We start from the raw sequence: 27,375 nt of genomic DNA on the forward strand, positions 1-27,375 counted from the left end.
AAAACATGAAACTCAGATAAATATCAAATGACCTGCATGGTCTGCGTACCAACTTACCAAGTGTGACTCCTTGGCAGCCAGTTCTCCTTTCCAACTTTCTCGATGCAAAATTTTTGGGCTCCGTTACTCCCTAAACGAAAAGGAGCAAGATTACATGGTATTATAACAGGGGCACGTATCAGGAAGCAGAGTTTCTTACTTAGCCAGATAATTTGCCAGATTTAAGGTAGTTTGGGCTTAATGTAAGTGAACAAAGAAAGTCCATTTAAACTGGGGTATGATGGTTAAAATGAAAGGGTTACAAATAGCTAAATTTGTGCTGTCATTTGATATTAAAATTATGGCTGTGAATCGATAACATTTTATTAAATCTCAGTTTTCAGTGATTAATCGCAATTAACTGAATATTAAAAAACTTACAATCACAAGTATTTACACACTGAATTCCTAAATGAATGCAAATTTAACTGAAAGGCAAGTATATGGGCCATTCTCATGAAGTCATTAACGTAACATCAAATGAAGACAAATTATACAACTAAAAAAACCATCAAATCAAAGTAACAAAAAGTAAAAGGTAATGTCACTCTACACAAAAAAATACTATTTCATTGTAACGTTATTTATCTATTTATCCATCGATCCATTTATTTATTTGTTTGCTTGTTTGTTTGTTTATTTTCAGAAAAATTCTCAGGTTCCAGAGAATGACCCGTAATTAAATTTGTTAATTTGTTTAATGGCTTTACTTATCATGAATAGATTCATTCTTGCAAGCAAGAACGAGCTGAATTTCAATTATTTAAAAAAAGTTAGATACACAGATGGCAATAAAACACGAGAGAACATTGTATTGCATGTAGGAATGTTAAACGATTATTTTTTTTAAATCACACCTTGGCGATTAATGACACATGCCACATGTTCATATAATCATAGGAATTCAACAGCCAGACTGACTGCTTGATTGCTTTGTAGTGAAACGTACATACAAGTGAATGTTCTGCTTTCAGCTTTGAATTCTGGGATCTTATGCAAAGTCATGACCTAAACTCTCATTGTTTTTCCATAAACAAAAAGAAATATTATAGGTCTCTTAAAAATCTTTGCTCATACTATTAAATATTGCACACATTAATGTGATTAAATGAATAACATGTTATGATTTCAAAATTATGCTATGAGTTAACGTGATAAATGTCCCAGACTCAATATGTACTGTCAAAGTACATATTTCACAATAAATCATATGTAAATAGTGCAAATATTCAACTGTTCCATACTGATTTTTTAATCCGAGTGCACTTTAAAATATTCTAAGTGGGTTTGCAGGTCTTCCACATTGGAAATTCAGAAGCCCTATATATTATCCAATACATTTTAAGTATTAATTCCTAAAGAAATAAAAACTAAACTGAAACCAACAAAGCTGTTGCAGTAACCATCCATTCATCCATTTTCTGCAGCTGCACGTCCTATTTGTGGGGGTCTGGAGCCATGGAACAACCCGTGATGAGGCTCCAACCCATTGCCGGGTATATAGCTTTCACAATTTGGTAACTGCAATTCACCTTAGCATGTTTTTGGATTGTGGGGGAAAACTCGAGAACCCGGAGGAAACACAACACAATGACACGGGGAGAACATGCAAACTCCACACACGAACCCCAGGCCCAGAGGTGTCAGGCAACAGTGCAAACCACTGCACCACCCCTCCAGTAACTAACTGACACCAAACTGAAATATAGATTTGAATAATTTGAATACAGTATCAAAATAAAAACAAATATATATATAAAAAAAAAACTTAAACTATCATTAACTATTAAGCTAGACGGTACGAAAAATTAGATATAAGGGTACTTCTCCAAAATTTAGCTAGATTTTTTTCGTTCTACTCTTTCTTTTTTGACCTCTGTCCTGTGAAAATCAGTGCTGCCACCTACTGGAAGTACCTTGTCGATTTACTCGCACGTGCGCAGCCGACACGCACTGAAGAGCATCATGTCCACCTGCACATGCACGGACCATAAGGGCATGTGGAAAGTGAAGTATGAAATGGTCTTAATAATAAGCATCATAACCAGCATTTTAACCCTTGTGTACATGGGACTTTCAGGAAACACTATTACATACTTCAAATCTTTAGTGACCCACCATATATAGGCTATGTTTAAAAGTCAAGCCACAAATAGATGTATTGACATGGTAGCAGTGCAACTAACCGTAATCATGAAGCCGTTGATAACCAGAACTTAATATGTAACGTTACCATTTGTCAATAGTAATTGACAAAATCATCAGTGAAATGGGAACATTAGCCCCCATAGCTGCTTTTACACGTTATTACATGGATGTGCACACAGATGGAGTGCGGAAAAGGTGGAAATGTAAGAGCAAGATCCGATGAATGCGGTAGGCTGGGCTCTCAAGTCTCCGGTGTGTATGCAGGTTTTTGCTGCAACTCCTTAATTAGGTCACTAATTAGAGTACTGATTGGCTAAAGAGTCCTCACACCTGGCTTTGAACAGCTGACCTACAGGTTATCCCAAAAACCTGCATAGACAAAGGCCCTTTGCAGATAAGATTGCCCACTCCGATTCTACGTCTCGAATGTCAACGTTTGGAACTATTCACCGTCCTCATGACCTGGAAGTTGGTCAAAATAGCAGGTTTTTTTATCACATTGTGGAGACATTTCCATTATCACCACCACACCTTTTTGCCCCCCTTGCCTGAGCGCCCTGAAATTCCTTCACTTCCCACCAGGGGGCACACCCCAGATTGAATACCTCTGTTACAGGGTGTTTTAATGTGACATATGATCTATCTATCAATCATACAACCTGAATCAGAATTTCAGTCATTACTAGCAACATAACTGAAGGATGAATTCCCATTACAATTTGTTTATTTTCTTCAAGAACTCCTTCAGCTCTAATTCTTTTTGAATACCACTCACCCATGAGGTCGGCAAAACCCCCTACAGGAAGACGGCAAGTGCCAGTGACAAACTGCAGCAGTCTCATGCGCTTCTCGTTGTCGATCTCCTTAATGAACTGTGGGGGAAAGATGGCCAACCTGTCAGTGAACCATTACCAGTCAGGCGAGCCACACAACACGACTCTTTATGATGCTTAGCTTGCAGCCTGAGGTAACTTCCGTCATGTTTTGAGCCGTTCTCTATTTTCACAATCGATCAACTTTCTCTGCAAATGCAAAATCTGTCCATACGTCCATCTTCTAAGCATTTATCCTGGTCAGGATCATGTGGAGCTACTTCCAAACAGCAAAGAGGTCATACAAGCACAAACCTACCCCTACAGTCATACATTATGGGCGATACAGTGACATGCCTCTAAATCATGGTTATGAAAATAGTAGCAGGTCACAGCATTCAAAGGTTTTCAAACTCAGCAAAGGTCCCACAAATACTGCAAATCAAGTTAGAAATGTACAACAGCAACACCACTAACATAATAAAAACAGCTACTTGCAGAATTTCCCACACTGACCATAACCAGATAATGAGATCATGAAAGAGTGTTCAGAACCGACCTGCCAGAACCACAGGATCTGTTTGCTGTTTCGGACGTAGTGACGGTAGATGGTGTTCCTCTGCCAGTCAACCAGGTCAATCTCTTGCATCCCACATAGCATGACCTGTAGGAGGCTGGATTAAGTACCACTGCCTTGGAAAAACACAAGGTTTCTACTCCTGTGGTCCGTATCACGGTGCTGGATTTCTCGTTTAGCCAGAAACATTGTCCATGACCATGATTAAGAAACACTGGAGTGCAGGGAAATAGACATTTTCGTAATTGTGTGAATTATATAAGGAGTTCAGTGGGGGGAAGACTCAGTGGAACAATATGTCAAATGGCTTAGCTGCAGTCACAAACAGGAAAGCAATCGTAGCGGATACACAATACTACAGAGAAAGTCCAAACCTGGTCATATAGCTCCAATGTATTTTTCTGTATTTCATTCCAAACAGGCTGTTACTTAACCTTGCTTGAGCTGTTAAACGAGCCAGAGGATTCCTATTAAGTCAAACATGTTAAACTTGTAACACTGTTTATCCACTGTAGCTCTTTGTGAAGCTGAAACCTAGCCAACTATACGGAGGTCTGGAGGGGACATGGATGGATGCTCTAACCGTTGAACTACATGAAAAGGGCTGTCAAGCAATGTGAGAAGGATGCAAATAAAGAAAAAAAATGAATGCATGAAGGAAGCTGTTATTTACAGTATATATATGGATTAGCTACAATCAACAAGATTATTTACAAATGAAAGTATTTTTAACATGGTTCTTTAGCTTACAGTGAACTCACATTTTGAAAGGTTGAACATAGATAATTGGTCTCCTTTTCAGACAAACTTAGACCCCAAATTTTCCTCGCAATGTATATGTCCGAGTGCATGGTGCCATTCATCAGGCAACCACTGAACACTGCGTGACAAATTTCGCTGAATGAAAACAGTTAATAAAAATATATTACTAGCCTAACTCTTCCCACGTCTCCAAAAAAGTGACACGATGAAATTCTCCCACAATAAATTTCAGCGAGTTTCCCATGATACATTTTACTGACTAGCTACTGCACTGCAACAGATAGAATTTGCCTAACGGAGAAGCTACGTAGCAACCAACAATCAATTAACTTTACTGTATCAGAAAAACATCCCACATCCCACATTTTTTAAGTTACTCCCCTGCACAAAGACCCCCAGAAACAGCATATACAAGATGGCGGCTGCAGGCTCCATTTTCACACCTGGCTGCACTCTACAGTGTTGGATCTGATTAAGTGCATATTTTTAGGTGTACATTTTCATCCTCTGCACAGTTTGAAAAAGATCCATCAAACAGTTATAAAGTTATTGTGTAAACAGGATCAAATGACAAAGCTACGTAGCACTGCATCAATTTCGGGGTGATCTCAAAATTTAAACCGTTTTAGGTCCTCATCCATATGATTTAGTATATAATATAGTAATATAGTTTGTGAGTTATTGGCTTGCATAACTGTCTCTGGCAGAGGTGGTGGAAGAAACCATATGTATTCCTCAAAGGCTGGAGAATGCAATAAAAAAAGGAAAGAAGTCAGGGGACACCCTGGATGGGATGTCTGTTCATTGCTGGGCATAGACTCACACATAATAATACACCACGGACAATTTTTAGGCACCTAATCTAAAGGAGCGCATGCATACTCCACACATACAGAGCTGAGGATGACAATCTATAGTCCTAATCAATAAAAAACTAGACCACCTCACAATCATTAATAAAGACAGATTTCATTTTTATGAACACACTTAACTCATGATGACTCAAGCTGGAAAAATCAATTAAAGAAAAACTTAGTCTATGGTTCAAAGCCAGAACCATAGGGATTTTAGGACCAGAATTACCAGCATTGATAAATCTCAAGTCACTATAGGCTGTTTTGCCAGGATCCAGTTCCATACCTCCAATTCCTTTGCATCAAAGTACTGCAAGTACTGCTGAGGCAGAACTTCATTGAAGCCCTCAAAGAAAGCTTGAGTCTGTTCCTCTACACCTCTGGACAACCTCCACTCTGCCACAAGCCTAGAAAGAAACCCAAACTGAAACGGTCATAAAATTAAAGCAAGAGATTGATTAAGGAAAAATGCAACAATTCGTGGAGAAATTTCAACTCTAGCAGATGTTACAGTTACCTGAACAGAATGCAAACACAATTTGTATGTACAGACGCTCCTCTACTTACAAACTTTCAACTTACGAACTTTCAAGTTACGAACGGCCATTCGAAATGTATCTTGTTCGCAAGTAGAGGAGTGTCTGTATCTGTCTGTGTGTGTACAATAACACAGTCTTCACCCTACAGTATGTTTGTTTTAGGTCAGTCACTGCCACCTACCTGATATATTCCTCCTTATTTTCCTCTGTGACAACAATGTTGGCGCCATCAGGTTTCAGGTCATGTGTTGTAATTTCACCCAGGATTTCTTTATCCACAGAGAAAGACATTTCCAGGCCACACTCTTCAATGTTGTTCTCTCTGGTAATATAATAAAAAACTTCATTAATAAACTAGCATAAGTAAGTTGTTGCACTACATGCAGAGAACTGCATTTCCAAAACTGTAAATTACTGAAAAAATAGAGCCAAAGGTAAAAAAATCTTACGACAAAAAGAGTAAAGGACAGTCATCAGTACAAATAAGTGGAAAAATTGAGACTTTTGCTTTGTGCAAAATTTTACTCTGAAGAATATATAGCATGTGTCACCAAGTATTTACATATTTGTAAGTATGTATGTTTGCATGCATTAGCATAACAACTGCCAACTGGATCTTTCAATATTCTGTTACAAGAACAATCAATTAAAAATAAAAATAGAATATATACCAATGAGCGAAAAGACTATGACCACCACCATATGACGTGAAAAAGTTGTCACCCTGATGGTGGATCATAGTTTTCCCCCCTCAGACAACTCTCAGTAGATACCACTGCTGACCGTGAGCACTGCATAACTCTTGCCATTTCAGAGATGCTCTGAGCCAGTTGTCTGGCCATAATGATTAGGTCCTTGTCAGAGCCATTCAAATCTTTATCCCTGTCCATTTCTTCTGCATGTCAACTATGACTACCAAAAGTTAGCTTACTGCCCAATACACCCCAGACATTGACATGCACCATTTATTTAGTTTTATTTTCATGAGTTTTAATATTTATTAATATTATTTGTTTCACAAGGGAGTGGTCATAATGTTTTGGCTCTTCAGGGGACTTGATACATTTCTATGGATTAGTTATCTGTGGGTTGCATGCAATGTTTAATACTTTCGTAGAAGCTTGTTTCAAAAGCACAATTTAAAATACAAAACTCAAACCACAGTTATTTTTATGCTCTTTCCTTTTTTTCTATATTCCTTTAAATTTGTCACCGTGTTTCCTAACAGCTAAGTATGGTTTGTTGAACACTATGTTGAAAATAGATGTAGTTTGTGATAAAAGACTTGTTAAAAATACTTGTGTGAAAACAAAAACAAAACAGAAATCTGGCACTCAGATAAAAGTAAAAGTTGGATAAAAGTAAATGCTCTGTAAGAGTAATAGGTGAAAATTGTAGTAGTTGACATAATGACATATGTATTAATGTAAGCAAGGCGCAATTTTAGGTGACTACTCACTTAATCCAGATGAGGGAATTGTAGAACTCTGGATCAATGGATTCCAGATCTTTCAGACTCAAAGGCTTGTTCAGTATGCGCTTGTAGAAAGGCAAGGAGAAACCTGTATCAATAAACTTCCCATGGAACAGAGCCTGAGGGAAAGGGAGAATAAAACCTGTCAAGAGGGATATAAATGTAACAACAGCAAACACTATAGCTAGCAGGTAATCTTTCTCATTACGTGAATGCATCACTCTCATTACTCTAGAGTAATAATTAACCATTTCATCACCATGGCAATGAAGCGCCCGATGAACTTGAAGTACTTGAGGTGGTCAGGGTTGATGGATGAGGCAGGGTTGATCTGCAGGCAATAGTTGTCCTTTCCAGCGTACTCAAAGAGGCAGTACATGGGGTTCAGCACTTCGTGGGAAAGAAGAAAAAACCATTCCCTGTAGAGACAGACAGACTCCTCATCACTGACAGCATCTGAACATTCACTTAAATAGCATTCTAAAAGGCATTTATACATACATTTGAAATTGCAATAGATAATATAGTTATCCGCTGAGCTAGTATCTTGCTACCATCTTATTATTAAAGAAGAAAAAAAAAATGCATACACAAACAACTTTAATTAAGTAAAAAAATTTGCAGAGTTCCCCATGATAAATTTCCCCTACTGCTACTGATGGAAAAAATACATTTTAAAAAACTACTTTGACGTGAGAAAGCTGTTTCTGTATTCAGTGTAAAGTTTTTTGTGCTGTATCTATAGTACATTTAGTGATACAGTAATCATAGCCCCTAAGAAAGTGAGCAGTGATCACAGCAAACCTAAGAGGAAAAAAGTGAGAGTGTAGAACATAAAAAGGAAATTAAAAAAGTTAAGCACCCAGGCGGAGTGGTGAGAGGTCATGTCACTATATGACTATTATTATAATATCACAATGGGCCGATCCCACCCATGTTCGATTGGGGAAAGATCAAAGAACCTGGCTGGCCACGGGAGGACCTCAGAGGTGTGGTGTGTCTCTCCACAACATTGGCAGGATTGGTCCTCTCCCCTTGGCACTGCCATACACGCATTTGACGGTCATCCGTGGTAATGCAGAACCGAGATTCATCACTGAACATGGTACAACGCCACTTGTCGTCAGTCCATGCATCCCGGTTATGGCACCATTCCAAACGCAGTCGTCTCTGCGCTGGTGTTAACAGCAGCCTCCGCATGGGATGGTGAACCCGTAGTCCGACTGATGCCAGTCATTGAGACACGGTGCAGGATAACATGGGGTGTTATAGAGTCCAATACCTGTGTCTGGATGGCAGGCGCAGATGTCATGCGGTTCTGTAATGCTTGGCGCACAATACGACAATCTTCCCTTGATATGGTCTGTCTTGGGTGACTGGAACCTTCTCGACGTGTGTGGGTGCCCTCACATGCCCACTGGTTCCAGCATCGGGTAACTGTCACATCTGCATGCCCCACATGCCGGGCAGTTGCACAATACGACCTCATGCAAACCCACAATGCAATGCGACCCCTATCCAACTTCGTCAAATGCTGGTAATGCTGTCTAATGCGTCTATGAGGCATCCTCTGTGTCAGATGACTAGACGTGCAAAGCAAATCATTTTCATTCCCATCGCTGGACTGCATGTGTACCAAAATACATCCAAATCGGACCTGCACAACAGCCAAAAACGATCACTTCTGGGTGCTTAACTTTTTTTTGTCATTGAGTGTATATATAAATATACACACACACACACACACACACACACAAACACAAACACACACACACACACACACACACACACACACACCTTGCGCCCCCCATGGTTTGACAGCACTAACCTATAAAATGTTTGAATGTTTAGAAAACATTTCAGATCACTGTGTTTATAAGACAATGTTTGCAAGCCTTCCTTCATACTCTCTGCTGCCACCTATCGCTTCTGTTTCAATTTTAGGGCGATTCGTCTCAGATATATCAGCTGTAGATATTCATCTGTATAATGTTTTTGTGAAGTGGTATTATGAGCCATCAAAGCTCAAATAGAGCAAATAATGTAAAAACATCAAAGTTATATGTTATATGTTCAGAAGTCACCCTTTCTGTGCTTTCATTACACACTGCTTTAGTTTTGGTGCAATTTGTCTCAAAAATTTAACAGGTCCAGATCTTAACACCCTTGCAACAAGTCTGCAAAGGTTGAAAAAGATCTGTCAAATACTTTCTTGAGTTAACAAAAGAATGACATTTTTTTTCCTATCACTATGTGGTGCTGCATCAGTTTTGGTGTGATCTGTTTGGAAAAGAACCATCTCTTTGCATAATATTTGAAAAAAATCTGACAAAACTGAGTTGTCATGCTGATAAGATCAAGTGTCTGAGACAACCCTTCTCTTTGCCATCACTGAGCAGTGCTTCTTCAATTTTAGTGCAATTTTTCTCAAAGTTTGATCAGATCCAAATCTTCACCCATACAATGTGTTTGCAAAGGTTGAACAAGATGTGTGAAATAGTTTTTGAGTTGTCACACTAATGGGATCAAGTGTCTGAAGCTGCCATTTTAGTTCCTAAAATGTGGTGCTGCATTGATTTTCATATGATCGGTCTCAAAATGTATTCAGTGCCAGTTCGTCACATAGATGATGTGCCTTCCCTGTCCAGGCACAATGTTAATAACTTGCCTTGCTACACCTCCATAGTCCAAGCCTTCTTCTCCAGGGAATATTATCCACACTCGCCGGCGGAGATCATGTGCATTGAAGCTCATAATCTAAAGCAACATCAGAACCACAGCCATGCGAAATATCAATTTAAATATTTGAAAACAATACAAAGAACAGCACAGTCTATAGACACATCAGAAGCAAGGGAGACCTAATTAAAAATTAAAGCAATAAATATAGTGATTAAAAGGCACTGGATTACAATAGACAATACCCAAACAATTCTGAAAGTAATGTCCACACCCAAAGCAAACGTTTGCTTACCTGCTGGAACGAGTCCTCAAACAAGGTCTTTCGTGAGACATTGATCTTTATGTGCTGAGGCATGACCAGTTGCTGTAGCCAGAAACAAAAACATATAACAACAATCATAGTATTCTTCACACAAGACTGGACAGATCATTAGATGGTGTATAAAACAAACCCTTTCACAATCTGAATTATCTTCAAAACATTCCCATACCACTGTCTATGTCCTAACAGCATTACGTTTTCACAAGTAAGCATTTTAAAACAAAGAACAAATCTTAATGCATTTTTACATTAAGCAGATGTTAAATGTTCCGTTTTGTTTCACCTGCCCAGTAACTGAGGTCTCAGTACATTAAAGCTACAATAATTTGGTACTGCATGATTCAGAACGCTCTATTAAGAAGAATACACCCATTACAGTTCACAAGAGTTCAAAAAGCCTGACCAGTGAGACAGATGGCATATGTTCTTTGTTTGACTAGTGACTTGTAAAGGTGTTCTGTATTTAGTGATGCAGACTGTGTGTCATGATTTCTACAGCTACAGTACTGGGCAGAGGCTGGATGATTTAAGGTTGAAGAAGTAAGACAGCATTTGCTGAACGGCTGGTTAGTAGGGTGCCCATGCCCCCACTGCTTCAAGCATGATTTTATATTTATTGTTATTTTTTCTAGAAAAACAATGTTACAGGATGATCATCATCACACTGTAATGCTACACCAGCCTGCACAAAAAAAAAAATCTGATGACTAACAACAATGGAAGCAGCTCGTCCTCGCTTCTCATGCTTTGGAGCAGGAAGTCCAAAAACATGTGAAGCGAGTAACAATGGTGGTTTTTAATCAAGGAAGCGCTGCTTGCTGTGCTTGGTGTGTTTTGGGGATTACAGACTAAACTTCAAACTTTGCAGCTTACGTAATTCAAATTACTAGCAACGTTATAGTGAACTAATGTAAGTGATGTTAAATAATAAGCCATAGCAATGATATGACACCCCCTCCAACTTGGAGCTATGCCAGTCTGTAATTATACGTAGTTGACTGGTATTATTATGAAATGACATCATTTATGTGTGGTCATGAATGAAGCAACGTTGCACACATTCTGAATGCTGTTGATAATGTTTGTTTTTTTTTTTTAATATAATTGCTGAAGTAAGTTTTCTGAATCTGGTAATCAGTAATCAGTATCTGGTAATCAGTAATCAGTCTGTATTTCTTCGTAACCTTCTTGTCTTGTGTGAACCCTTCCTCTTGTTTCCTTCCTTTTGTAATGACAGGAGGAAACATTGTAACAGATTTTTTTTCCCTACAGCTTCATCATGTGGTTCTGTCAGATATCCTGACAGAGGCATTTTCACATTGTGAGACACTGATACCGACCTGACACCAGAATCTGAAATACTGCACTTTGGCTTTGAAGTCTCTGACATAGGTGATCTGAGGTCCATTTTCACTGTAAGACACAAAGAATTGGAATTCTTTTTAAATCCTAAAATGAAATATCTTTAACTAAATTCATTCAAACAATAAGTGAAATACCATACAATTTATGATTAAATCAGCTAAAGAAACCCCTCATGTGATGTTATTGTGTGTAATGTCCGCAATCAAGATACACACAGGCCACCAGTTAATTATAATATTTGTCAAATATTTATGCAAGTTGCTGTCTGCTTTAAATGAGGATTTGGTAAGCACTAATCCACACCTCAGAACTGTTTTCAAAGCTTAATCAAATGAAAATGCAGAGGCCAGTCAGTTGTTTGTTGTGCTTTCGTTCCGAACAGGTTAAGTGCAGTGACCATAATGACACAGCTTCTCTCTTCACACCAAAAAAATTCCAACAATGTTGCCAGAATGTTCATCCCCAGCATACATAACTAGTTATTCTGGAAGAGCAAGTTAAGGTGACACTTTGTTTACATCCGCATTCTGAAAAATTACATTTGCATGTAATTTTCTTCTGCCAGTTCACACAGAACACCCTGGTAAAATAATTAAATTATCCACCTTGGAAAACTGACCTTCAGTCAATCATGTTTCACCACTATATCACAACAGGTGATGGAAGACACTGTTGTCATAGCGACCATATCGATGAAAAGGAATTCCCCAACAGAGACTGATAGATAAGAGCATTTAAGAATAGCAAATTGGGGGGGGGGGAGGTGGTCACAGGGGCACTTACAGGGCTGACTTTCCACTTCGGGGATCAATGTAGGTGGTTGTTCTCCGGTTGTGGTCAACAAAGTAAGGAATCCCATTCACCGTGAATCTCATCTCCCAACCTTCGGGCAGTGGCTTCTCACTCACCGTGCTGCACAACAGCAAAAGCGACACCCAAATGCCTAAGGGCTGAACTGGCCATCGTGATCCAGAAGCATGTGCCTTTCAAATGAACAGTGAAGCATCAACCCTTACCTTTGGTTTCGCGGGTCCTCCCACTGGGTCATCCGTGTTTCATGGTTGACGAAGTACACCCTGCCACTGGAGTCTGTTCTCTTCTCTGTCACATTATAAAAAGAAATTTAAATTATAATGATGAATACACAGACGATAATTAAATTAAAAACCTGAAAGCCCCCTTCGAGTACACCAATCCCTTGCTCACAAAACACGGAATACCGGAAAACAGCCTTTGGTGACTATGTGACTATCTTGCCTGAAGGCAGAACTTACATTCTAAACAGTTAAACGTGGTTAATTACGCTGCTTTTTAGAGACACACAAACACACACATTTGTATTCATATCTTTGTGAAGACTGTCCATCCATTTCTATGGGTATAACACCAATCTCAAGTGTGACAACCTTAACCCCTTAACCCCTACCCAGCCCTTAACCATAACTATCCAAACATATTTGGGGCCAAGCGTAGGGTCAGACTTTTTATCCAGTGCCCTAACAGCACTTTTTCTGACTTGTCTTAATGTAATGAAGTTCACCAGCTGTCCCTGTTCTTTCACCACTAATACTTTCCATGATAAAATTCCGGCACAATAAATTTAGCTGAGTAGGGGGGAAGGTTTGCCCACAATAAATATGCAAATTGTATTGGGTCCCGGGCTTTGGGCAGTGAAGAGGAGATGTGTGAGTTGAGTAGCCAAAGAACTTCATAATGACTCCAACAAGAAGGTAATCATTCAGACAGCTGATTGTGAGCTTTTTAGGAAGAGGTATTATTGTGGTCACCTTGAAACAGGAAGGGATCACAGACTGGACCGGTAGACTGAATATGTCCGTAAAGACAACCGCCAGCTTTTCAGTGCATATTTTCATGACACAGCTTAGGCTGGCATCAGGGCCAAAAGCCATATGAGAATTATTCTTTTGGAAAACTTTACACACATCAGCTCTGGATGCAGACAATGTAAGTTCACAGTGGGCTGTGGGGAGTGACAACAGAGTGCTCTGTCAGTCGTGGGTTTGACTTCGCTGTGTAATCTGTGATGCCACTTAATCCCATCCACGTATTCTGGGTATTACTGCTGTGGCAATAACACTTTATTTTGGATCTACAGTTGAATTTAGCTAATTTTATGGCTTTCCTGAAATCATCTAGATTTTTTGGTATTGGGAAAATAATGAAAATCAAAGTTCCGTTACTAAAAGAAGTACAAAAACCAGCCCAGGTTTCAGGTTTAAGACTGAAATTCAGTTCGTAAATGGCCCATATGACAGGACCATTATACAGGATGGCAGGAAGCCTCCAGATCCACCCGACCCAGCCATCTAAGGAGCACTTTACCCCATCCTTGTGGCAGAGTTCCCAAGGGATCAAACTCCTTGTTCTGCGCTGGGTCTTGAAGCTATGGCACAGAGAGACAGACTGAAATTAGACCTCAACATCCAGGGAATACAGCTGGAGAGTGTGTGTGCAGGTGAGCAGAGCAGCAAGAACTCATCACTTAAGCAACTTCGCTGAATGGTACCTCTATGTGTGTGTGTGTGCGCGTGCGCATATATCACTGATTGTCAGCAGAGCCAAAGCAAACAGCCAAAGCATTCCCAGAAAGGACTCCATAACCGTTTACTGTTTTTCGAGAAGGACAACAATTCTACCTAATTCTTAACATAAGTTACTTCATTCATTCATTTTATTCCCCCTTGTTGCTCAAGATGATTATTTTATTGTACAATTTAGAGAACAGAGTATTTAGTGGACTGATTTGATGATCCTTTCCTGGGGAGCTAAGGGCATGTTCACATTAGGCCCGGTTGCCTTGTACCATGCCCCAGCATGATTGTTCCCCCTCCCCACACTCCCTCTGGTCTGCAATCACATTGTGCTTGACGTTCCGTGCCCGAGCACACTTTCGTCATCCCCATGCAACTTTTTGTGCTGAAGAAAACATCACACAGCACTTTGAAGTTCATGATTAATGTCCTCATTTTGTGGGTTATTTGGAGTTGTTTTAGGTGTAATGACTCACAGCCCTCTTATAGGATAACCCTGTATTTTACGAAATATCTCTGAGTTTTTGCGTGTTGCATCCAGTTGTTCCTGGATACTCATCTGCCCTAATTTCCAGCAAACACTGTACCTCTGATCACTTTGCCACTAGGTTTGTTAACTGTTTGTCACTATCCAATCTGTACAGCCTACCTGATCTGTTCCTTCTAGGTCCAGTTCATAATGTATAATGTATATGTGCGCCGTCACATCATGTCGGTGTTCCATGCTCGGGCATGGTTATTGATCATACTAGATGCGTACCTTCCCTGAATCCAACTGAATCTGGGCATGGTATGGAAAGATCACAACTAGTGTGAGTATATCCTAACTAGCAGCCTTACACTTACTGCTACTCTGCACAAGCTCACTATACCAGTGCACAAAGGCTCCTGTCTATCTTAACAGAAGCATCTCACCCCAAATATGAACCTCTGGTTGAACTGGTGCATGGCTCCACGAAGCTGGCTCTGTCTGTGCTGCCACTGCTCATAGTTGCGCATCGTCTGGACCGTCGGGCGCTGCCAGGTGGTGGTCCTGGTGATATGATCCACAAAGTATATCCTGCCCGTGGGGTCCACACGGCGCTCCCAACTGCAATGTCAGAAGACAGAACAGGAGGGGAAAATAAATGACAGCCTTTGTGAAGAATGAGTGGTTTTGGTGGTAAAGAGGAAGGGTGGGCTCGTTCTTTTTTTAATGTATGACACAGATGGCGTTATTGAAAATGAAGAAAAGCATACTAACACACAATGTTCTGATGTGTTTTAACAAAGCAGACAACTCACCTGCCTTAGAAAAAAGCCCAGCGGTTCCCTCTCTAAGTAATAATTTTCTGGTAGAGAATGTGAGGAGTGAAGAGATCTTACCCATGAGGTAGAGGTTCTGGCCTTTCCCAAGTCGTCCTCTTCTCTATGTGATCCACGTAGTACGTACAGCCATTCTGGTCTACTCGCTGCTCCCACCTTCATAATGGCAAAAAAGAATCAACACAAAAATTAGCTAGTCGATCAGAATAAACCAGACAGATTGGGTCATCACTCCATTTTAGGACCATAAAAAATCTTGAAAAAGACAGTTTTCCTTCTTGCCACAATGTATAGCTGAGAAAGAAACATAAATGATCATCAAAGCTTATTTGTAAAAAAATCTTGAACTGATGTGTAACAACTACTAACCAGCTGACATACAATTTCAAAGGAATTCATTTTGGCCGCTTCAGCCAAGAGATAATGTTATTCTAAAAAAAAAAAGCCATTCTGATTATCCCCTGATATCTTAATAGTCATTGGGCAACTGCAGTACCTGGTCACCTAGGCAGGAGAACAACAGGTTACCAAAGTTATTTAGTTCAGATATTATTTCCCTGCTATAGAGTGAACTTCATGGCACTCAGAAAGATTACTGCTGTTGTACCCTTGAGAAAGCACTAAACATGAATACCTTCATTAAAAATTGCACCTAGAGACAACTGGTAAAACTAATTTCATTAGACAAAAGAAAGAAACTACGGTAGGAAAAAAGATCACAATGCAGGCAGACCAGGTTTCAGTTGCTAATCAAATAGTAAGGGATACTTCAAAAACTTTTTTACTGAGTCGTATAAATTGCTGTCAACAATATATACGATGCCACAGGTTGCACTGCAATACATGTCCTGGTTTGGTCTGGCAATGTGAAAGCTGTGCAGATTAGATAGATCACATAAGCAGTATTCTACAAACTGTGCAGCTGGAGGTCAAGGAGACTTTTGCAGATGTTCATACCCAGGTGGCAGGGGAGCGATGTTAAAGTTGGATATTTTCGGAACAGATGGGGCAACACCACCTGCCTGCCGGGAATCATAAGACGCCAAATTGTTGCTGGAGCCGTACGCAGGTGCTTCTGGGGTAGCAGCAGTGGCAGCCTCACTGGAGATGGCTGTTGGAAACAACAACAAAAGATGCTGTTTGAGATAAGACCACTGGACACAAATGAATAAGGGGTTCTGCAGAAAACAGACTGTGTAAGCTGTACACTAGCACATCTGCAGGGCTATGCTGAATCTTTGTACTATAATTAAAGGCTAATAGTCATATTAATGAGAAATATTAGCCTAAATCAAATTCTCCTTAATATTTTCATAATAAAACTAGAATTGTATTCCTCAGACAGTCCTGTCATTTGGTCCGTCCATCAAAGCCACCAGTCCCACACTCACCAACTTGTACAATTTCTAGAAGCACTGGATGGAACACTGTTAAAGTTAACATATGTGTTTTTACCTGAATGTTCTTAGTCCTTTTTGTGATATGCTGGACAGAAAGAATACTTTTTCCTTTACTGCACATTCCACTTATATAACAATTTGCAGATTGCTTCCTAAATAATTGAGTGGTTCATTGTATTCCTTTGTGTATATTTTAATGTCAATGTTTGAAATTGTCATGTATTTAATTTTCATTTTTTATTTAAATATACACAGTATAAATATATACAGCATGTTACAGTATACTTAAATTTTTACAGTTAATTATATACTAAGAGTAGAGCGAAGAGGCACAATCTGGCTTTCTAGGTTCTGAAAACAACTGGGGCACATCCCAGAATACTCGTGGCTTTTCTTGGACAATTGTAGTTGGGTTTTTTTTTCTTTTGTTTCACTTAAAAATGAACCCCATTATCCAAGCATATTGGAAAGAACATTTGTAACCTAAACCATCACTATGCTGCTGTTTCAGTTTTGGGGCGACCTGTCTCAATTCCATCACTTCCAGTTTGTCATTCCATCAATGTGCCTCCAAAGTTTGAAAATTATCCATACAATACTCTTGAAGTTACTGCGTTCCCACAACCAAGTGTCCTCTACAGCAGCTGTTTCCTTCCGTTGCTGCCACACAGAGCTGCTGCTTCATTTTTGGGGCAGTATGTCCAAAAATGAAAACAGGGGCTTCATTTATCAAAGTTGCATGTGATGCTCGAAAAGTGCCTACCCAACTTTCTATGTAGATTCCTGGCATCAGACATTCACATACACTTTTGTCAATTGAAAGCCAAAACATTTTATCAATGTACAATCATGTGTGATGCCGACATTACACTCACATTATGATTTGTTAATATTAAGTTTCACATGGCAAATCAGTATCTACTGACTGCCCTGGTACAACAGTGCATAACTGTGCATCCCCCCATTAAAAATGCATACGCATGTTGAAGTTTGAGGGTGCAAATGTGGGTTTGCCCCTGTAAATGCAGTCACATTGGCCCTGGGTGCAGCAAGTCATTTCTTTCTATATTCAGATCTGACCACTTTTTCAATGTTTTAAGTCTGTTTAATAGCAACACATCACTGCTGCTGTAAGTTACTTCACCTCTACAAAACCACTGAAAAAGTGGTCAGTGATTCAACATTATTATCACTGCACAAAATACAAGTATCAAATACCTTTTGACTTATCACATTCATAAGGACAAATGTTGTCTGCTTTCACCCTTCCCTTTGCTGCCTCTAAGCAACATTGCCTCAATCTGTCTCAAAATTTAATCAGTTCCAGGTCAGTACCCACACAATGCCTCTGTAGAGTTTAAAAAAGGTCCATCAGAAACTTCCTGAGTTATCTTCTTGATGGGATTAAGTGTAAAAGTGTTTTTTGGCTATCACTATGTGGTACTGCATCAATTTTGGAGTGAGCGTTCTCAAAGTTTGAAAAAGGTCCATCAAACAGTTTCCGAGTTATTGCCTCACATAGCAAAATGTCTGCTGTGGTGGTGGCAGCGGTGGACTAGTGCTAAAACCATACGTATTCCATGAAGAGTGGGGAATACAAGAGAAGTAGAGCTGTGAGGGGCCCAAATAAGGAATACATGAAGTGCAGTAAAACCTGTAAGAGAGGCCGGTCTCCGTGGGGTGGGAGGAGGAGGACGCGAAGGCCTAGGGGGTCGTAGTAGCCTGATCCTCCCGGCTGACAGTGAGGGGGAAGGAGTACCATTCACCGATCGTCCATTGGGGGCACCCCTGTCCTCCATGCTGTCAACAGAGGCATCTTGCCTCACCCTGCTGTTAAAGAGCAGGCAAGTTTATTTTTAACCGGTAGAAATGCCACGAAAAACACATTTCAGGAAGAATTTCAAGCAGTTATTTATGAAATAACTCAAGGTGGTCATCTTATAACCTAACGATATAACCAAAATCATCCAACACATCCCGGTAAGCCAAAAAGAAGTGTAACAGACCAACCAATGTAAACCCAGGAGATCTTTGTTAATCCCTTGCTAGGACTATTCAGATACCCATTTGAAGGGCCTGGAGTATAATCAGATGTCTTGGTATGGCCTCCTCCAGTTGCTGGGACCCACCTCTTCTCCAATCTGATTCTCTCTCTGAATCAATGATATTTCCTTCTGCCCTCAGAACTGTATCTTCAAATTAAATTGCCATAGAATGTTGTTTTGTGAAGTTTTAATAAAACCATGAAAAATATTCCAGTTGCCCAAAATCAGAAATGACTTCTGCAGTCACCCTTCCTTTCACTACTACCAAGTTGTGTTGCTTCAATTTCTGTGTGATTTGCCTAAAAATTAAATCAGTTCCAGGCCTTCTCCTACACAAAATTCATGTGAAGGGAGGACCTGAAAAATGTTTTGAGTTCTCATGCCAACAAGAAACTGTTTGCAGCAGTAGACCTGTCCCAAAACCATATACAACAATGCGGGCTTCTACAGTACCATCAGTCACAGTGGTAAACATCATGACAATGAAACAAGGAGTAACTGTACCTTGCACCACCTTCCCCATTATTTCCAGAGTCTCCATTGAGGACTTCACCTGTGACACACAGAACCATGAGTGTCAAAAATGCATGTAAAGATGATTACATGTTGTTTCATATTATATATGAAGATTGGAAGATGTTGCCAGTGACAGAGCCTCTCAAATTTAATTGCCGATTCACGATAAGGGGAAACACCAACCAGGGTTGTGCAAAATTCAGAATTTATGAATTGCACCCTGTTCCATTCATGAACTGGGATTTGAATTGGACTGAAAGGAAGAATTTAATTGATTTCAGTTAAAAAAAGAAAATCAATGCAATCACACAACACAGGAATGTAATTTATTCCAAAGCATATTATTATTATTATTATTATTATTATTATTATTATTATTATTATTATTATTATTGACAACAGAATTTCTAGATAGTACAGTAGGTGGTGTATGGTGGTAGCATGGTGACCAGATAATCCATGTCAGGACACTTTGAGCTACTTCAGGTTTTACAAACTACTTTAAAACTGAAAGGCCCATATGTTTGACTAAATAGTTCAGTTCTTTTGCTTTAAATGGTTTGTATCCTTGATTGAATGACTATTCCAGCTTTTTCACATTAATGTTAATGACATATGCATAGTTGTAGGAAATTGACCAATCAGCACACAGCAAGAACTAAGTGCTTAAGTGAAATCCAGGTCCTTTTAATTGAAATGGTAGTTTACAGATCCTGTTCAAACCGACATAGATTATCTGTTTACCCTAACCCTGTTTACCCTAGCCTATTCTATCAATATACATTTGGCTTGTATTGGCCAATGGGCACATATTTATTGTTTTTGCATATTTAACTCATTATGTATTTTGAGAGGCCTGCAGTTGCTTTCCTTATGAGTGCCTGTGGGTTGTCTGAATAACTGACTACCAAGGGGTATACCAGCACCTGTTTTTCACCACTTCAAGCACTGCTGTAATTCATGTAGTTGCTCCTATTTATTTTCTTTTGTGTAGAACAATTAGTGTTGTCTTTCAGTATAACAAAAAGCAAAATGTCATGGCAAATGCAATTAAGCTTTACTCCAACGCATAAGAGTCATTGTTCAATATTGTTGCATTTAACCAGCAAAAGATCTTCAACATTTTATCATTCAGATTGCAAGATTCTGGCCTGAAGATTTTCCAGCTACACTGCAGAGAAAGCTAGTATAGCAAGATATTTGCAGGCAATTTGTGCTAGTTCAGGAAAGCTGGTTTGGTTTCCTTTATAGTAGTCTAAAGGGTTGTCATCCTCTGTTAAACAGGGTTGACTCAGGAATACGGTGACATCATGTGAAGCTTTGGTAACAGGTGACGGACTAGTTTCAGTTTTACAGTTTGGGATGTTTCTTTGATTAGGCACTGCAGTCAGTTCAAATTCAATTCAATATTCACAATCTGAACTGGAATTTCAGGGCCAATCTCAATTCATTTCTGAATAGTGCACAAGCCTGACACTCTCATTGTATCTGTTCATTTGGAAGACCACTCACTGCAGAAGTCCACCTCAGCAGAGGCAAACATTTCTGGGTCGACCTCCATTCCATCAAGGCACACGAACAGGTCCCCCACCACGTCAGACTGGTCCCCCTCAGCACTGAGCTGCAACGTCTGCATGACCTCCGAGACTGAAATGCCAAAGACATGGGATTGCTGAGCACCCCACAAATCTGGGGGATTTAGGAAAAAGCCTGTCTGTCATCTCTGTGAGCGCTGAATACTGACTGAAACTTTTGTTAATTTTTACCAGTCTTCAGTGTGTTTGTAAAATACGCCTTACTAAAGTGTGTCCAGAAGACTTGTTTATCTCTATTGAAACATATGAGGCCACAGAAAGACAGCAGGGATCAGTGCAAGGCTCATACCCATGTAAAGAATTGAGCAGGTACAGTACTTACTTTTCATGTCATTAGATTTTAAGGTTTCCTTAACTTCCAATATGGCTACTCCCAACAGAATGTCCGACTTCAGAGTGTGATGGCTCCACACGCGGAAGACCAATTTACTGAAAGGCGTGACAATCCTGCATAATAACAAGGTAATGGAAAGATAGTCAAAAAGGCTTGGTGCAAGGCAAACGGTGCAATACAATTCTGAATGTTACAATAATACTGTACACCAATATAACTGTATTCATAATGACAGTAAAAAGAATAAATAGGTGCTTTGTTATTAAGAAACTGAAAGGATTAGACTTTCAAATTGAGTATCTATTATATAAATTATCTTAAAAAAGCATTTAAAACATGTTTATTATACATGAAATTTAGATAAGTTTAGGAGGGCATTGCAAACTGGTAGCCCTTTGTATGGTTCAGTACCTGTGAAGTAGCTCTCAGTTTGAAAAAGGTTGGTGACCCCTGGTCTAAAATATAAGCTTCATAATTTTATAACTAGATGGTGTCAGTCCGACTATGTATTCCTGGGCTGGCCCCATCACTCCCCCCATCTAATCCCTGTTCTTCCAACAATCCCCGCCTACACAATCTCCCCTCCCCGCACACATTCCTCACATCTCCAAAAAAATCTTTATCATAAGTTTGAAAAAGATCCAGTAAATACTTTTAGAGCTACTTTGTTCACAAGATTGAGTGTCTTTACCAGTCACCCTTTTTTCCCTTCCTTTCTTCCTTCCTTCCTCCATCCCACCCTAATGCTGTTGCTTGAATTTTGTTACAGTTTGTTTTAAAATTAAATCAGATGTAGACCCTTATCTATATAATGTTTTTTGTAAAATGGCAATAAGATGCATCATGATGAGTTATCATGTTCACAAAGTTAAATGTCATCTGAGACTAAGATGCCACTAAGCATAGTTGCTTCAGTTTTGGTACGATATGTCTTAAAATTTGAACATTTCCACTTCATCACGCATGGGTCTGTGGAATCATACGAGTGCCATAAAAAAAAGAATACACCTGTAAAAGAATAAGGAAAAAAATGTTGAGTAAGAAAGTAAAATAAGTTCAAGTATAAATCAAAGAATAAAAAAATCAATGCTTTTCTTTCTCTCGAAGGGCTAAGCTGACAGTCAGCTAGCTTTTGGGCTGAGGAAAACATGCCCCCTCAGACAGACTGAGTGGCAAAACATGCTGCAACATATCTGAGTTTAGTTGGGGAAACTGCAAAATAAATAATTTGTTTAAATTAAAACGCAGTTGGACACGACAGGTTCATTTTTGTGGCATTTAAGCTGAATGCTAATACTGCCACAGTCTTTTTGCCCTTCAGTGGGTGTTACCAGAGTATAATTCACCTACTGTGACAACAGGCATACTACCTTGGAAGAAAAATTAAATGATCGGTGGGGTTGGGTGCATTGTGGGATTGTTGTTCTGTTTTAGGACTTAGGCAAGAAGACACTGTTTGTTCCAGTGGACGGGTGGATATGCACTCGAATGGAGGACATGCTGATCTGGCATGGTTAGAGGGAACAGTCAAATCAGCAGGAAAGACAGGACACATCTAGTAGCTAGACAGAGGCAAAATGGGAACTTGGGGGGGCAGCAGATACCCTGTAAAAAAAATCCCGTTGTTTTTACGGAAAAAAGCTGGCAGCTGTGGTTACCAGAATTATTCTGTAAAAAATACTGTACACGTGTAAACAACTTTACAGAAACATCTAGAAATTGTACTGGATTTCAATGTAAAACAACCACCAACTACATGTAAAGTTTACTTGGTTTCAGTGTAGAATAAACAACGATAAGATGTAAATTATACTGAAATAACTGGTACAACAGCAGCATGTCCCTGCTAAATTAACAGAAAGATGATGTTGAATCTACAAATTAACTATGTAAAACGTTACAGTTCTGGTATGTGAAATTGACAGACTGTTTCATAAAGCTGTTTACATTCTTAATGAATTTTTTTTACAGAATTACTCTGGTAACCATAGCTGCCAGCACTTTCTTGCCGAGGTAACACGCTCTTTATTAGTAGTCCTGAAAAGAACTACATCAGGCACCCAAAGAGCACCGAACCAATTATACACAGGAAACACGAGGTTGTCAGACGCTCAACTGTAAGACGCATACACGGTGGGAGATTTACGGACGCTAATTACACACAAGGATCGGACAGGGTACACATAAGACACAGGTAAACACACGCGACAATAAGGAAATATAACCATTAGCAATAACAACAACAATACAAGGGCTATTTACAAATGCGCGCGGGGCATGCTGGGACATGAGCCCCGCCGGTGCTGCAGTATTTTTTTATCACCTCTGTGGAAAAATACCTTCTTATCAATGGACCAGAGGTGTTGCCATGAGGTGAAGTTCTGACGGTAGCCCCGAATGTACCGTCAAAAGCTGTCTGACAAACCAGAAATCCTGAGTTGTGTGGACTATTTCTTGTTGGTTCGTAACGCACGTAGCAAAAAGCAAGTGTTGATATATCATTTAAAGTATTACTGTTTCTCATCTGTAAAGCACAGAATATTAATTTGTAAAATGTAACACGGTTTCTTTCAGTATAAACAAAGTTGACCTGATTAAAAAAATATAATTTTCACACCGTTATGGTGTAATTTTAACTGTATTGTACTGGTTTTTATATTACAGTTTGTTTAGGTTTAAACTACAGTAATATGTTAACTCTACCAAATTTTATTTTTTTTTTTAAACATTTTTACTGAAAAATTAACAGTTGTTTTTTGTTAAGTATTTTACAAAATCTTAATGTCAAATATACACTGCTATATTGTTTTTCCTTTTACAGTTTTTTATGTTGTTATTTTACATAATTTCTCAGTTAATTTCACGGACATTTTTTACAGTGAGAACTCTTGCTTGCGATAGTTTGAGCTTTCTAATGCAAAGCATTTAAACGTATAACATCATAAGCATAATAGTATAATCAATGCTAGTATAATAAATGTGTAAGAGTAGATTAGGTAATCAAATAGTAGATTAGGTGGTCATATATACATATACAGAATGAACAAAGGCAAAAGATCATGAAAGGATGAGGAAATCAAGCACTGGTCATGCCATATGATAACCAATCCTGTTATAGAAGACCTTGTAAGGGAGTGCTGAAGGAGTATATAAAGTATATAAAGAGTGCAGTGCTTTGTCCAGTGTGTTGGCACCAGGGAATGTGGAGCACCCTATCGCTGTCATTATACTGCTATTCTGCTTATAAAGAAGAATTTACCTTATCCATATTTGGGGTTTTGAGTTTGACTTTTTTTTTATAAAGTCAAGGTATCGGAGGGGTTTTTTATCCTTCCATACCTCCTATTGACTAGTTAGCCTGGACTGGAAGGCCCACCGAAAGCCAGGCAACTGACAACTTGGCCATTCGAGGAAAAGCAAAAGCAACATGGAAAAGGCAAAAGAAACCTGGGAAAAGCAATAAGAAGGCATTTATTTAATTTTTTTTAATTTGTATTTATTTTGCTTTCTTATTCAACAATTATTTCCTTATTGTCTTACAGATTTGTTCATATCTATGGCTCATATTACTCCATATGCATCGAGAGTTTTAAAAAGATCCATCCAACACGATTTGAATTATCAAACTAACGAGAGAGTCAGTGGCAGAGGTCTCAAAACTGTATGTATTCTGTGTTCAGGGAATATTAAAGAAAAATAAGCAACTACATACTGTGTAGAATGTTTTGATGCTCACATAAGAAGTATTACTAGAACTGCATTTTATCATCTACGAAACATAGCCAAGCTTCGTAAGATGCTCTCACTTTGTGATGCAGAAAAATTAATACATGCCTTCGTAACTACCAGACTAGACTACTGTAATGCCCTCCTTTCTGGTTGCCCGTCTGGTTCCTTAAATAAACTTCAGCTGGTACAAAATGCGGCAGCCAGAGTTCTCACAAACACTAAAAAATTTGATCACATCACACCTGTCTTATCCTCCCTTCATTGGTTACCAGTTAAGTCTCGGATTGACTATAAAATACTGCTGTTAACCTATAAAGCACTGAATGGCCTTGCACCAGACTACCTTAATAATCTGCTGACCGCATACAATCCCCCACGCTTGCTTCGATCTCAAGGTGCGGGATATCTGTTAGTACCTAGGGTAGAAAGATCTACGGCAGGCTGCAGAGCTTTCTCCTATAGAGCTCCTCAGCTGTGGAACGGTCTTCCACCGGATGTGCGGGTTTCAGGCTCACTTTCAATATTCAAGTCTAGACTAAAAACACACCTATTTAGTTTAGCTTATAGGGACACTAGTTCTAGCTCTAGCTAGCTTCTCACTCCCAGTTAAACCTACAGTATAGTGTGAGGTGTAGAGCTGGGTGGGGATCGGTGCCATTGGCTTTGGATAAACTAATTGACAGTGCTGTCACTCTAGCTTCACAATTGCTTGTGGGATTGGAGTGCTGACATTTCAGGGACTCCCCATGCCTGCATTCCCACCTGCCTCTCCCTCCTACTTATGCTGCCATAGCCATATCTGCCGGAGCATTGCACTTCATATTGCACTCATCTAACTTTTAGCACTGCCTATAGTCTCCCTTACTTTGACTAATTGTATTTATTTCCACCACCTTCTCCTGGGGGGTGCTGCCTGGAGCCCTCAATCTATCAAGATGTCCAGCACACCCTGCAACATGTGACGTCACCACTACCAATGTCGTCCGTGCATCCAGCTCGCCGTTCTGCCTGTGTCATCTTCCTTGTGTGACCCGCTCCCTGCCTTCTGGCTGCCTGGCGATTGGAGGGAGTGGTGGCACCGGCTTGTTATCTCCCCCCTGCTCCCCGTTTGTGTTTCAGATTTAACTGTATTTGACTCTCCTTGCCGGCCCCTGGAGGATGGGCACCCCCTTTGAGTCTGGTCCCTCCGAAGGTTTCTTCCTTCTAGGGAGTTTTTCCTTGCCACTGTCGCCTATGGCTTACTCACTGGGGGCTTTGGGTGGGGATGCTGTAAAGCGCTTTGGGACAATGTAATGTTGTGATAATGCGCTATACAAAAATAAATTTGTTGTTGTTTGTTGTAGAATAAAGCCACTCAAGTCCGACAACAGCAGAAAGGCCAGTGACCTTTAAACTGCTCAGACTGAAACTATAAAAGGCAGTAGAGCAAATGAAGGGGAAGATGAGCGAGGGGAACTTCACCACCCTGACATAAGGCTGACTGTCACATTGGAGAGATGCAATGGTTCTTACACTGTGAGCGTTTGGTTCCACTTGGGGCTGTGGGTTTTGTTGCATTTCTCTGTCTTTTTGCACTGGCCGTCCACTGCAACTTCCACATAAGGACTAGGACCAAACCAGTTCTTTTTGTTCTCTCTCAGCTTGGCTGACAACACTGTTTGGGTGGGAAAAACAGCTGGTATAATAAAATGCATTGTATTTTTTTTTGCTGAATTCAATGCACTAGTCTCAACATGGATGATACCTTTTAAAATCAGATAAATGCAGTGAGTTTCAAAATATATGCTGCAAACACAACTAGACACCCTCAAACTGTGCTTATAATCATTTCTCCAATCGATTACAGATTACGTGAACCTTCCACAAGAAAATAACCAATTATTTGACTGGGCTTTGGAAATTAATACATTTTCATAGACAAAATCACCCACAAGTTTTTGAAATTGTTTGATTATTTGAAAATTTCATGTGTTATTACACACCATTGACCTGAAGTTGTGCTCTCATGTTGTAGCCATTGATCTGGCCTGGATTAGAGGTGATGCAGGCCATAGGGCCAGAAGATCAACCTGAAAGACAGAAGACAGGGGAACTGTTACGTTTAGGACCTTTATCTTAGAAATGATACACTCCAATTCCAGGGCCATCCCGAGTCTGAGAATCTAACAGCTATCCACATTCATTTAATTCACTTCAAATACAAAGAGCAGCCCACTCCATGTACCTAGAACAGGAAAAAAAACATTAAAAACCAAAGCTTCCACACATCCAGCACATACAACCATTACAGGACTTAACAGGTGAAATCCTGCAGAGCAGTTTTTT

General features: G+C 39.6%; 1 protein-coding gene across 1 annotated transcript in view; it reads right to left on the reverse strand.

Moving 5' to 3' along the window:
- The window catches only part of itchb (itchy E3 ubiquitin protein ligase b), a 41,086-nt gene that overhangs the window by 2,656 nt on the left and 11,055 nt on the right, over positions 1 to 27,375 (reverse strand). Inside the window, exons 2-23 of the mRNA XM_023808779.2 lie at positions 27,033 to 27,119; positions 26,563 to 26,704; positions 21,310 to 21,434; positions 20,905 to 21,039; positions 19,381 to 19,429; positions 18,486 to 18,661; positions 16,389 to 16,542; positions 15,492 to 15,587; positions 15,042 to 15,216; positions 13,918 to 13,978; positions 12,591 to 12,675; positions 12,358 to 12,486; positions 11,550 to 11,622; positions 10,180 to 10,251; positions 9,874 to 9,962; positions 7,465 to 7,624; positions 7,191 to 7,324; positions 5,913 to 6,053; positions 5,479 to 5,599; positions 3,559 to 3,663; positions 2,963 to 3,059; positions 58 to 130 (exon numbers count right to left, since the gene is read on the reverse strand). Coding sequence (XP_023664547.2) covers positions 58 to 130; positions 2,963 to 3,059; positions 3,559 to 3,663; positions 5,479 to 5,599; positions 5,913 to 6,053; positions 7,191 to 7,324; positions 7,465 to 7,624; positions 9,874 to 9,962; positions 10,180 to 10,251; positions 11,550 to 11,622; positions 12,358 to 12,486; positions 12,591 to 12,675; positions 13,918 to 13,978; positions 15,042 to 15,216; positions 15,492 to 15,587; positions 16,389 to 16,542; positions 18,486 to 18,661; positions 19,381 to 19,429; positions 20,905 to 21,039; positions 21,310 to 21,434; positions 26,563 to 26,704; positions 27,033 to 27,102 — 2,462 coding nt within the window. The 5' untranslated portion in view covers positions 27,103 to 27,119. The remainder of the gene's footprint in view (positions 1 to 57; positions 131 to 2,962; positions 3,060 to 3,558; positions 3,664 to 5,478; positions 5,600 to 5,912; positions 6,054 to 7,190; positions 7,325 to 7,464; positions 7,625 to 9,873; positions 9,963 to 10,179; positions 10,252 to 11,549; positions 11,623 to 12,357; positions 12,487 to 12,590; positions 12,676 to 13,917; positions 13,979 to 15,041; positions 15,217 to 15,491; positions 15,588 to 16,388; positions 16,543 to 18,485; positions 18,662 to 19,380; positions 19,430 to 20,904; positions 21,040 to 21,309; positions 21,435 to 26,562; positions 26,705 to 27,032; positions 27,120 to 27,375) is intronic.

Source organism: Paramormyrops kingsleyae, chromosome 6, assembly GCF_048594095.1.
Source record: "Paramormyrops kingsleyae isolate MSU_618 chromosome 6, PKINGS_0.4, whole genome shotgun sequence".
NCBI classification, from domain to species: Eukaryota; Metazoa; Chordata; class Actinopteri; order Osteoglossiformes; family Mormyridae; genus Paramormyrops; species Paramormyrops kingsleyae.